The 13,461-nt window shown below is 40.9% G+C and overlaps 1 protein-coding gene across 1 annotated transcript; it reads left to right on the top strand.

The window, feature by feature from the left end:
* The first annotated feature begins 1,628 nt into the window (after positions 1–1,628).
* ednrba (endothelin receptor Ba) lies at positions 1,629–9,694 on the top strand. The gene is made up of 7 exons (XM_080834447.1): positions 1,629–2,431; positions 3,378–3,490; positions 3,895–4,099; positions 5,232–5,381; positions 5,792–5,925; positions 7,843–7,951; positions 8,569–9,694. Exons 1-7 carry the CDS (start codon positions 1,994–1,996, stop codon positions 8,704–8,706), a joined length of 1,287 nt encoding a protein of 428 aa, XP_080690573.1. The 5' UTR covers positions 1,629–1,993; the 3' UTR covers positions 8,707–9,694.
* The last annotated feature ends 3,767 nt before the right edge of the window (positions 9,695–13,461 follow it).

The raw sequence follows: 13,461 nt of genomic DNA, 5'->3' as shown, positions 1-13,461 counted from the left end.
GATTTAATTTAGAATTTTCTTCTGTTCCTTCACTGCATTTTGTTAATTTATGAAGAATTGATGAAAATAAACTGTTAACACTTCCATTTTTGAAAGCATTCTTAGTTTACAGCATTTTTTCACACCTGCCTAAAACTTTTGCACAGTACTGTACACTAGGCTACACACACGATTACATACTGCAGGCTCCAAACACATACATGCACTAGAATACATCGCTACCCTAGAATAATAAGGTTCTATCTGACATTTTTGTCAAAATTGAGTTATTTACATATTCCTATTCTGGCATAATTTATGAACATTATTTAAGGTGTTTAAAAAAAAAAAAAAAAATTGAGTGTTTTATTCTGAAAAATGTGCCCCATTTGTCAGTTTTGGTATATGCAATGCTAAAACTTTAAACCTCAATATCTCAAAACTGACCTGAACGCAGATAGAACCTTATTATTCTGAGGTAGCGACATGTACAACACATACATGCACTAGACTACATGTACAACACATACATGCACTAGGCTACACCCACAACACATACATACACTAGACTACATGTACAACACATACATACACTAGACTACATGTACAACACATACATGCACTAGGCTACACGCACAACTACAAACTGCAGGCTACATGCACAACACATACATACACTAGACTACATGTACAACACATACATGCACTAGGCTACACGCACAACTACAAACTGCAGGCTACATGCACAACACATACATGCACTAAACTACATGTACAACACGCAATAGTGTACATGTACAACACATACATGCACTAGGCTGCATGAACAGTATGTAGATGCAGCAGGCTACATGCATGTCTCATCCTTGGGTCAAGGAGAGTCAATGAGCAAGTATCATGCTTAATGATAGCCATAATTCCCTTTGGCAACCGGTCATGATCTTGACCGTAAATTATGCACACTTGAATTCTCATCACTGATGTTTAAAGTCCCACTGCTCCTCTTCATGAGGTAAAATAGACCACAGGAGAGATGGACAGACAGAGTTTATAAGACAATAGATTACTCAAATTAAAATAAATACCTAATAATTCCGTCATGTTAGTGAAATTACAACATGCTGACACAATCTCAGTCAAGGATGGGGTTTAACACCCAAAACCCAGTCGAGGCAAAACTGGTAAACATGTCTTAAGATTTAAATTATTAAAAAAAAATTGGGAAAGACTTTGCTGCCGTTATCACCTAACAGCTGGACTTAATAAACACATAAGCAGGGCAACAGAAACATATATCAGTAACATCACTGCTAGTTAAATTGAATTTGTCTGGTTCAATTTCACTGTTACACATCATGTGATCCCTTTATTCCAATGCAGATGTGATTTAAAGTTGCCGGGATAGTGTATCGGTGTACTCAAGGCAAGTGTAAAAGTGTTGACTTCTGTTGGAGAAGTCACATAATGACAGCGTCCACCTCCTCCGTTCGTTGAAGGGCGCTGCTCTACTTGTAGGAGGGGTCGGTAGAAGACTATAATTTCTGAAACTGATGACGCTCGGCGCACAAAACTGTTAAACACTGAAATAGGGGTTTCACAGTGATAGGAGTTGGTTCGCTTTCTACAATCACTTAAAATGAGGAGAGAAATGGAGGAACAATTTATATCGCAATTCATATCCCAATGAAGAGGAACCGTCGTTGGATCATTTGGGGAAACACGCTCTATATGAAGGAATTTGGCGCAACAAGTTCCAAGAAGGATGCCAGAAGTCTGAACTCAAGAAGACCCCTTTTTATTCTGAAATAGAAAAAAGCAACTATTTCCTTTAATACATTTAGTTTTAATGTTCAGTAACCTATGCATAACGTAAATTGTGAACTTTGCAAGGCATCAACAATGTTTTGCAAAAGTTAGCGGAGTGGTATCTTTACATTGTTTTACAAGCTTTGACGTACATTTTCTCACTAGAAAAGACCATTTTCTTTTCCTTCACCAAGGCCCTTTTTTAAAAATGGCAAAGATTAATTTCGGATTGTTTGCATATCTTATCGTGGCGGGTCACTGTCTAGCGGTTTGCGCTCAAGCCAAACCAGATCCACAACTGCGGCAAGTTTCCCACCATGTTCCCTCGGGACCCGCTTCTACCACTGCAAGTCCAAGAGGCAGCAGAAACCCTTTCATGGGTCAAAACATCTCCATTCCTCGGCGGCCTAGACTTCCACCACCTCCAATGTGCACAGGACCAACAGAAATCCGCGACACTTTCAAGTACATCAACACCGTGGTGTCCTGCCTCGTCTTTGTTGTTGGCATAATCGGAAATTCCACGTTGCTGAGAATAATCTACAAGAACAAGTGCATGAGGAACGGACCTAATATCCTAATCGCCAGCCTGGCTCTTGGAGATCTGCTACATATAGTGATTGACATCCCCATCAATGTATACAAGGTGAGCCTTTTAATATTATAATTAAGCCTAGCATTACTGATAAAGCCTTGTCATCACTTTCCTCTATGTAAATACCACCATCATAACCAGTAAAACAACTGCTGGCAACATGATTTAAAACTATAGTTGATTCTCTTTGACTTCTCAAGCGCTTTTCAAGTGGTGTTTTGGTGTCCTTGGTCCACTAATGATATTAATAATTGATAGTTGTCATAATGTTAAAGATTGCGCCCCCTGTTTTTTCTCTCTCATTCTGAGATTGGTTTTGGAACCATATTCTGTGAAATGCTGTCAAGACACTTTTCAAACATGTGTCCTCAATTTGAGCTCCACATCAATTTTCCCATCAAATCCCCCAGTAATGTGTCCACAGAGATGGTGTGTTGTTTTTCAGAGCTGCTTGAGCGCACTGTGGCTGTTTACATAGAGGTTATTTGAGAAAACCATGACTCCTGCTCCATCGTACCACTTTATTCTGCTTTGTTCAAGGATAATTCACATGCTACTGTCAATATGCTTGACATCTTTAAACAATTAAGCGTGTCTCAAAAAGATTTGAATTGACAGACACATGTGTTTCCAATAGCATTGGTAAAGAATCATGAAACGTCCCAAGGCTGCCCTTGCGTTTGACTTTGTTATTTGGGTAATTTGGTTTCTTTATAACCAGGAGCACTAGCTGTGTGCATGGCAGAGTGAGATTGCTGCGTGGATCTAGAGGGCCTAATATCAGTACCGTGAACTGATGAACAAAATAAGCCGCTGGATTTGTGTCCCTCGGGCTATGAGTGGTATTTAACTCTTTGTGTACTGAACTTATGACCTTAAATCCCAAACAGTGGGTCACACTACCCCTTTGAGTGTACAGGGAAACCGATGTTAGGATGCCTACCCTGAAACTGACACGATAAGCATTTGTGTTTCTGACTACTGATTTCTCCCTCAGCTCTTGGCAGAAGACTGGCCATTTGGGGTTGGAGTGTGCAAACTGGTCCCGTTTGTTCAAAAGGCTTCGGTTGGAATTACAGTGTTGAGTTTGTGTGCATTAAGTATTGACAGGTACATTTTTTTTTCATTTTAATCATATTCATAATTAAAATCAAGTTTGTGTCCTTGAAAACGATTACTGCTTTAATTAATGCATGAGCGTGATGTTTATGCTGTCAACGGTTTATACTGTTTAGTGTTAAATTTAAAAAACTCAATGTGACACTCCAAGGCTTTGAGAGCTTTACAATTTTAAAATGCATTGAACAATGCTTGTTGTCAGTTTCAGCTTGTTTAAAGTCATTCCTCTCATGCGTTCTAAAAACAGATTTTCAGCTAAATAATTGGCAATTTAGACATCTTGGAAAGTGTGTTTTTGGATGGAGCCTCTGTGCTTTTTATGCTATGGTTCCCAGTAACAGATGTTTGTAACCTCAGCTCCAACCCCTCTTCACTACTGTGGTAACCCTCTGCAGGTATCGAGCCGTGGCATCCTGGAACCGCATTAAGGGCATCGGTGTACCCAAATGGACTGCAATCGAGATCATACTGATCTGGGTGATGTCAATCACCCTGGCGATTCCAGAGGCCGTGGCCTTTGACATGATCACCATGGACTACAAAGGGGAGCATTTGAGAATCTGTCTGCTGCATCCCATGCAGAAAACACAGTTTATGCGGGTAAGAGTACACTTAACCCCCTAATCGCTTTGCTTTTACAAGCCAAAACAAAGTTCAAAGTTCAAAGTTCTGAACTTAATGTCGAGACAGGTGCTTTATGCTCGTTACCCACTCCCCTTCCCCCCATCTGGTTTATATTTCATACCAATGCCAAATCATTTTCATTATTACTTTGCAGACAAAATAACTCTTTTCTTTAAAATTTTCTTTCTTGAATTTTCTTTAAAATATAGGACAGAGTCCTGCATTGTGGAAACTGTCTAAAAAGTCGAACAATGATTAAAATAGAAATAGACAATGTGTTGCTGAGACAACAGAGATGACACCATGGCTACGGAAGTTTTTTTTTTTTCAGAATGTCACCAAGCTCGAAGTCTACAGTCTATTTCAGCACGAAAACTACTGCTAGCTAGCCAAATGAAAGAAAAATGAAAAGGATTCAGTGCAGCATGGTGTCATATTTTACATCTAAAAACGGAGAATGTGAGAACAGAAGCCTCTCTTAGGCTGAGGGGAACTTCCAGGCTGACTTAAACAATGTGACCAACAAGTTAACAGTTTTAACATAATAGAGTGAAGAATGGGGCCGATTCGTTTTGATGCACCAAGTGTCTTACATTAATGACTGAAATATCTGATATCTGCAGTAACCAAATTTGTTAGGTTGATTTATTCAAGTCTAGTTAACAATTTAAAGAAGGCAAAAAGAAAGCGCTGTTATGATAAATCAGTTTAGCTAACTCAGAAGTAATTACATTAACAAACAGCTGGCTAGTGCTTGCAATGCACACCTGGCCTTTATGTTAGCTTGATAAAGCTAGCTTATTAACAGCTGCAAGAGATAGCCTAACAGGATTCATAGTATTCAATATATAGCCCACTGTGTTTCATGGTGTATTTAATTTAATTTGTATTTTTTATTAACAATTCAAATCACACACCACCCCCCCCTTCAAATTGCACTCTCTATATGCTACGCTATTTATAAAACTTACAAGGCCTCCTTACTTGGATTGCTTGGCTTACCACTGTACACCCATCAGGTATTGAGTTGAGAGTCAGTCCTCTATGCTGAAGTGCCTTTTCAATGTTGCTTTCATGCAGTTAGAGTGATGTTTTTTACTCTTTCTAGTTCTATAAGACGGCTAAAGACTGGTGGCTGTTCAGCGTCTACTTCTGCATGCCACTGGCGTGTACAGCCGTCTTTTACACCCTCATGACCTGCGAGATGCTGCGCAAGAAGAACGGCATGCAGATCGCCCTTAGCGACCAGCTCAAACAGGTCAGTGGACATCATTTCACTCTCAAACACACACACACACACTCACACTCACACTCACACACTCACAGACACAGACACACACACACACACACACACACACACACACACACACACACACACTCACAGACACACACACACAGAGACACCCACACACACACACACACAAACACACACACATACAGACACAACCATACATGATGCACACACATATTTCAGTATCCATTCATTGACTCCAGTATTGGTAGCTTTTGGATCTGATGGAATATTTGGATACCAGCACTAGTGTAATACAGTCCCCACTTGACCTTAAAAACATTTCCAACAGGTCTATGGATGCCATCATCCACACACAAACACACTCGTTTCTGAACCCAGCATTTGTTCTATGCTAATAAGGCATTTGTCCACAGAGACGTGAGGTGGCCAAGACTGTGTTCTGCCTGGTCCTGGTGTTCGCCCTGTGCTGGCTCCCTCTTCACCTCAGCCGCATCCTCAAACTGACCATCTACGACGAGGCAGACCCCAACCGCTGTGAGCTGCTCAGGTAAGGCAGGAATAGTTATGACATTAGAAGGCTACAAGATGATCCAATAATCCAAGATGGTGTCGCACTAGTCGCACTCTGTTGCAGAAGCTCCAGTTAAGTGGTCTTGTGACTTGTGGTCTTGTGGTCTTGTCGGTCAATACGCTCTATACCATAAAACATTACATGCTTAGATGGATACTGGGTGGCTGGACTGACTTCTACTTCCTGGCACTTTTAACTTTTGTTGTGCCGGGTCACATGTAAACGGTTGCCAAGGGGTATTGTTTAACTCGGCGACCAGCTGATAGCGCTCTCGAAGCCCACACCACTGCCTGGAGCACAATCCCAAAACCCAGATAAGTTGAAGAGCAGATGACGGGGGGGCAGGGTTGGTTCCATGCGGAGAGCAAGGAGAAGGAAATATAGATAATTTCTTTTCTTCCCTCGAGTGTCATGGGGAATGCGAGGTCCCTGGTGAATAAGATGGACAAGCTCGGGGCGCTGCCGAGGGCACAGTGGGAAAATCGGGAATGCAGTGTTGTGTGTTTCACTGGGACATGCAGTCAGGAACATATTACGGACTCCTGCTCCGCCGTACCTGGCTTCCAGACTCACAGAAATTCCAGACAGAGCAGTAAGAGGAAAGGAGGGGGGACTGCAGCGCTTGTGAACAACAGATGGTGTGGTCCTGCACACGTTACTATGAAGGAGCTTTTCTTTAGCCCGGACATTGAACTGTTAGTTGTGAGTTTGCGTCCATATCATCTGCAGAGGGAGTTCACACGTGCCATCTTTGTTGCCGTTGACTTTCTGCCATCAGCAGTAGCCGAGGCGGCGTGTGACATTACCATCAGACTACAGACACAACACCCGAATGCCATCATATCAATTTCTGTAGAGTTAAACCATGCTGCTCTCTCTACCAACTACTCAAAGTTTGATGATAAAGCGTTGGATTTACTTTATGCAAATGTAAATGTTTTCAGTTGGAGGCTCCTTCAACTCTGCTGTAATAAGGACCATTAGAGGAAGCCTTCCCTGCCCACCGCAATAGCAGTATATAATGACTCCCCGCTGTGTGACTTATCCTCTGAGTGGCAATGCAAGATGCACATTCTACCTTTAATTTGCACAGTTAGAGCAATATCTCAAATTCTCTTTTTTTATTCTATTCATTTTATCCAGTAGTTTGTAGTTTTCACCTATCTCAGTGACTGTTTTTGTGTAAGTTATGTGTGTTTTGTGATGTCTTTGCCTGGTGTAGATATGAGACTACAATATATAGGTAAGCCTGGTGTAGATATGAGATCACAATAGATCGGTAAGCCTGGTGTAGGTAGGAGCTTGAGATAGACACATGGTCATAGGGTGTGTAAGGGAGCAACATAAAATTTACCCTTCGCATGTGTTCAGATGTGGAAGTGACAAACAAGATTTTACAAGTGACTATTTTACAATGTTTATTTACATTTTTTATTTGTATTTTGTTTCCCACAACCTAAATCGTTTAAATATTTGAAACTAGCAACATTCTCCATTAGTTTCCAACAGGGCAGAGATAGACGCAGATTATGTCTAGTCTGATTTTCAGTCCTGTAAGCCAGGTGTTCCCTTCGAGAGGTATCTGAACAGTCTGCCAGTTTTCCATGGAAAACAGTTTTATGGAAAAGAAGGATAACTGCAGCTGTGTGATGATTTGTCTCATCACAGAAAAACACCCATTTTTCACTCCCCTTGCTATTATAGCACAGCTGAGCCAGCTAGTCAAGTGTAAATAATGTCAATAAGCACTATGTCACAGTCTCAGGGTGCATCAGTACAAATATAATATTCTGTTAACTTGTCAGGTGATATTGATGTCCATGTGTACATTTGTATGTATTTGCCTGCATATTTGCGTGTTAACAAACACAAATGTTATCTACCCCTGTGTAGTTTTTTCCTGGTGCTGGACTACATAGGGATAAACATGGCGTCCATGAATTCCTGCATCAACCCCATTGCTCTTTATATGGTCAGCAAGCGCTTCAAGAGCTGCTTCCGGGTAAAGACCTTTCAGTAGCCCACTGTGTTTATCATTGCTGCTCACTTGAATAAACCATTTGGATAGTTTTGTTATTGGCTATTGCTTAACAGTTTGAATATTTCTAAATGCTAATATTGCTATGCTGGAAGCATTTTCAGAGAAATACCACTTTAAGACACTTTGCCTCTTTATGTCCATCATTTTTATCAGATATATAAAAAAAGATGTAAACTACACATATAAACATATTATTTCCAATACTGAAAGATGAAATATTACTGTAAATATAACAGCATATTTAACATATTTACATTTACATTTTACATTTACATTTACATTTAGTCATTTAGCAGACGCTTTTATCCAAAGCGACTTACAAAGATGCATACACATTTTACATTTACACTGATGGCACACTGCACATCAGGAGCAATTAGGGGTTCAGTGTCTTGCTCAAGGACACTTCGACAGGGAATCGAACTAGCAACCTTCTGATTACTAAACAACTTCTCTACCTTCTGTACCACTGTTTACAAACATTTGAGCTGCATAATCAGGTTTTTCATGTTTCTTTTTTCTTTTTAATGCATAAACTGAAGGTCATGTGATGCTGTGTGTTGTCTTGTGTGTCTTAGTCATGCCTGTGCTGCTGGTGCCTGCCCCCGGAGATGCTCTCCATGGACGACAAGCAGTCCTGTCTGAAGCTCAAGCCCACGGACAGGGCCTCAGATCAAAGCAACTCCCGCGTCACCAACAAGTACACCGCCACCTGAGCAGGACAAGGTGAACTTTTGACAGCAGTTTTTACATCTGTTGGGACCGTGCGCTGTACTTTCAGAATGTGTTACAGTGATAATAAATAATATATCTCGTGCTGCCTAAATTGTATGCTGGCGTTTACTGAAGCAGTGAACCTTCAGGCCCTAGTGTGTTTTCAGTCCTATCTTTTGGCCCCTGGCTTTTTTAGATTGAGAAAGTATACAAGGAGGCCACTGGTGATTTCTGGATCTGGGGCAGAGCTACAGATATGATTCTTTCTTGGGATATACAGATCCAAAATCTTGACAGAGTGATACAGTTCTTGTTATTACAAGAGCACTTGTTATTACAAGAACCCTTTGATTGCAAGATTGCAAGAACTAATTATTGCAAGAACTGTATGTTCACAAGAACTCAACCTGCTATGTTCTCTATACTCTACTGTTTAAATTCAAAATAAAATATGAACTGATGGTTGTTGGAATGTTAATAACATAATAAAGTTGATTGCTGATTCTTTTTATTACCACCACCATCACAGTGTATCTGTAAGCAATTCATGTCAAAGACTACAGGCAATCAGGTTTAAGGTTAGTGTCTGTTCTACCCAGAATGCACCACAGTGGGCCACTTTGATCAAATGCCTCTGGTTGTACACTGACTTACTAAATAACTAAATTTAAACTTACTAAATTTCTAGTCACAACAATATCAGAATATCATGTGGTTGTAAAAGTGCACACTGAAAGAGAAAGAGAGCAGAAAGGTCATCTTTTCATGATTAATTGTTTCAAATACAATGTTAGTTGCAGGAAGAAAAATCTATTTTCTGTGTTTTTTTGTTGAGGATGCAAAGTCTCAGAGTAAAAAGTTGTTTTACTTTTGCACTTTTACTGTGAGCGCATAGCTCATCTATACTGTTGCTGATCCAACAGCCAAGGTAAAGTGTGGCTCAATGGGGTTCCTTTAAATGACTGCCATGTTTATGGAGGTCTTGTTTATCTAATGCTGTTGAGACAGTGACTAGTTAGGACCTTCATGTAAGGATTGGTCACTTGACCGTAAACTGACGGTACTGATACATACAAGCGAAGCGAAACGCTTGTTACGCTTAGATTTGAGCGTGTGGAAATGGTGTAACAGACTGAACTAACAAGATGTAGTCCTGCATTTTCAAAATCAGCAAACTTTTTGATTTGCTCCTCATTTGCAGAGGAAGACATTTTTACCAACTTTTTTTGCTTGCTTCACCCAATTCGCTCGTCTACTTTCCAACAGATATGAATGGAACACAGAACTTTGCTTTGCTCGTTTCGCTGGCATGTATCAGTACCATAAGAATATTTTTTCTTAATTTTGAAAAAAAAACAACAGCTCTTAACTATTTTCAGAAATGTAAGGCTTTAGTAAAAAGTATCTTACTATAAACTTTTGAAGTTATGATAATGTGTATTTCCTTGATATGAAGTGATTTTTTTTTTGACAATATTAGTTACCTCTTGTAAGTGTATTTCGTGTTGATGACTGATGTATATACTTTGTGTGTTGCCTTTTTATAGTTTGTCTGCAAATATGAGGACATTATTCTACTGAATCAAAGCCTTTCATTGCTTTTAAGAAATAAATAAAGTAATACAAAAAAGAAATGACCCACAAACTCCCTTTTGCTCACGTAATCCCACACAGCAGTAGCAGAAGAAGAAAGTAGTACTCCTGATCTTTCGCATGTGATCTAGTCTCTCGGTCAGCCTCGCCGAAATTGAGCAGGGGGTTGCTCCATTTGAACGCGGTCTATAAAGCATGTGCACCACTGCTGGCCCAGAGGAGACTGGCTGCCTGGCCCATGAATAATGTATCATTAGAAGACAGGTGTCAAACTGATCCACCGTCTGGCTTTGAAGTGTCTCTTAATGTCAGATCCATCAGGAATCTCAATTTATAAAATGCTCAATTGACAGCTGACGCTGGAGAAGGACAAAGAGCCGACAGAATGAGGTCAGGTGGAGATAGGAGCAGAGAGTGCAGATCGTAGGACTTGTTTTGGCAGAGGTAGCGCACAGCGAAGCAATTAGTAGCGCATCCCAGGGAGCGAAGCCCAGAGTCTGAAAGGCGTGCGTTTCAAGGTCTGTGCTGGACATTCAAATGATGTTCCTCTAAGGCACCTGCATGCTGTCTGCAGATGTTTCTGAAGCATCTCTATGAATATCTTTCCAAGGTTCCGAGCCCTTGTGGACTGTGTTTAAGATGTATTCGCTGTAGGCAGACTACTGAGGATTACACATCTTCTCTACCGCCACAGGACATACTTGTTTTCATGTCTTGATGTTTATTTATCAGGGTTAAGAAGCTTGAGCAGCACATCTCTGCTTTTTTTTAAACTGAACACACACACACACACACACACACACACTGCTCTTTCAAGCTCTAGGACCTTATGGTTCTCCAGCTCTCTAGTCAGTTCAGGATTCATACTTGTGACCATTCATCCACACAGACAGAGAAACGCAGCAGACATGTGTTAGTCCTCCTGTAAAGGTCCAGCATTGGTTGATATAGAGACATGATGGGTGACTCCACGTGCATCAGAGAAAGCAAGCAGTCACCTATGGCTCTCTACTTCTGCAGAAGAGGCAGGAGATCACTATGGCAAAAACTACTAGTGGCCTTTTGCCCACTAGAGGAGAAACCGTTCTTACATGTCCTTCAGTCGTCAGACGCTCAAAAGTCTTACCAAGACATTCAAATACACATGTCAATTATTACATGTCCTGTTGTTTTTAATTGAGCTACATAAAAAAATAACTTCACTTGCATAAGGCATCCAAAATGGGTATTACTGAGATGTCCGGTTACTGCATGTTTATCATGTCCGATACACAGTGAAGTCCTTCTGGATCAAAACAGTGTTTTGTGCTCTGACAAGCATGTTAGCTAAGGACGGTTGTTCCCAGAGTACTGTCATCACCTCATTTGCCCTCATAGTAATCAGATTTCATGGAAGGTTCAATCTAGGCCAAGGAGAAGAATAGAGCAACAGTTCAGCATAGCCTTTGGGAACAATCTCATAGTCCACATAAGTCCTTCTAGCCAAACCAATGAAATACCTACTGAAGGGACCGGTTATTTGAGATTCATAGTTAATAATGATATGCCATAGTCAATAATTCCATCTTATTTATACCTAGTATAAATTTTACTTTATTTGTATTTTTCTAGAATGCCAGCATTTCCTGGGTGAATTTGCTTGGGCTTGACATGGGGTGAAGGTGTGAGATTGCTCTCACCCTCCCCCTCCAGGTAGAGACAAAGGGGCCTTGTCCCAATGGCCTATTTGAATAGATGGTAACACCCCTTTATATTAGTGTATAAAGGTCACTATCTCACAAGGGATAGGAAGATAAGCTAAGGTGAAACGCTGTGTGTAAGTGTGTAACTTCAAGCCTCTGTCTCACAATGATTGGTCATCATTGTACAAGAATAAAACCTGGAACATGACTGACAAACCCACGACTGAGTCTTCCAATATATGGTATAAAATTAGATACCATCACTACTCTGTATCCAAATCAAGATTACAAAATTTCAAAAGTCCTGATAGTTCAGTTATGTATTGACCTAACCTGTTTGGAGACAGGAAAGATCTAGATGTAAGCGCTGGGAACAAACATGGACTTTCTTCCTCTCCTTCTGAAAGTCATGGGTTTTACATGCCCGTGTCTGCAGGGCATCATGTGAGAAGACCTGAGGACATTGCGCCTTCTCTTGACCTAGGTACAACCCCCATCCCCTCCCCCTCCTTTCTTCAATCGACTGATCGTCATGCTCAGCATATTACAGCATGAAAGACGTGTTCTGTTGACATGGGGACCAGCCCCTCCTCCCGCGCTCCTCGCCGACTGTAAAATTGAGAACAACGGCACCACTGATGCACACAGCACCGACCTCTTCTCGCTTGGTCTTTGTAAAAACATTCCGTCCCCAGTCAACACCCTTTATCGAATCAGGACTCCCCTTTGACCCTCCCTAGCCAATCAAACGTCATCAGCGTGCCTTCAGGGGTACAGTCGGTGGAACGCCTCTCGTTTTTACAGCTTAATTTTTGTTTTGTCTCTTTGTCTTGCCTGAAGGGTGAGAAATTGTACAAGAGATGTCGAAAAAAAGACACGAGATATGAAGGAAGAAATCCATGTATGCCCTAAGACATTGACTTACATGTCTGAGCAGCATGTATATTTGGCCAGTGTGATTTTGGTTTGTGTAAAAAAAGTGTACTCTGAACAGGGTTAACTATTTGGTTCTGTTTTGCTTTCTCTAGCCCAGCACAGAATGTGAAGCAAGAAATGTTTAACTGAATAAGGGAATAAATCAAAACAGTAAAAAATGTTCTACTTGCGATTCCTTGGGCCACAGAGAAGAAACACACGATAGAATGCATCTGGGTTTATAGAAGAGTGGGCACATCTCAAAACCCAGCAGGATCCCTTTTTACATCAAAGCTTTTTATTGGACGCAGAGCCAGTCTTGTGACCTCTTGTACTCTATCCCAGAAGAATGCTTTAGCTAGGAGTAAGCGCCAACGTCTCAGTGCTTCGGAGTGCTTCCAGATCTTTGAGGTTTGGAGATGTCCGATTGGAGAAGTCCATACACAGATACACACACACACACACACACACACACACACACACACACACACACACACACACACACACACACACAAACACCACACCCACATACTGTATACATGTGCAGATATGCTCACACACACACAA

The sequence above is a fragment of the Sprattus sprattus genome, assembly GCF_963457725.1.
Source record: "Sprattus sprattus genome assembly, chromosome: 3".
Classification (NCBI taxonomy): domain Eukaryota; kingdom Metazoa; phylum Chordata; class Actinopteri; order Clupeiformes; family Clupeidae; genus Sprattus; species Sprattus sprattus.
Note: the sequence above shows the minus strand (reverse complement) of the source record. Positions and strands in the feature narration are given on the sequence as shown.

What these genes read in the sequence shown, in the direction of transcription:
- ednrba (XM_080834447.1), top strand. Translation starts at nt 1,994, where the DNA reads ATGGCAAAGATTAATTTCGGATTGTTTGCATATCTTATCGTGGCGGGT. An exon ending in TTAGCGACCAGCTCAAACAG is followed by an intron (nt 5,382 to 5,791) that starts GTCAGTGGACAT and finishes ATTTGTCCACAG; the next exon opens with AGACGTGAGGTGGCCAAGAC. An exon ending in GCTTCAAGAGCTGCTTCCGG is followed by an intron (nt 7,952 to 8,568) that starts GTAAAGACCTTT and finishes TGTGTGTCTTAG; the next exon opens with TCATGCCTGTGCTGCTGGTG.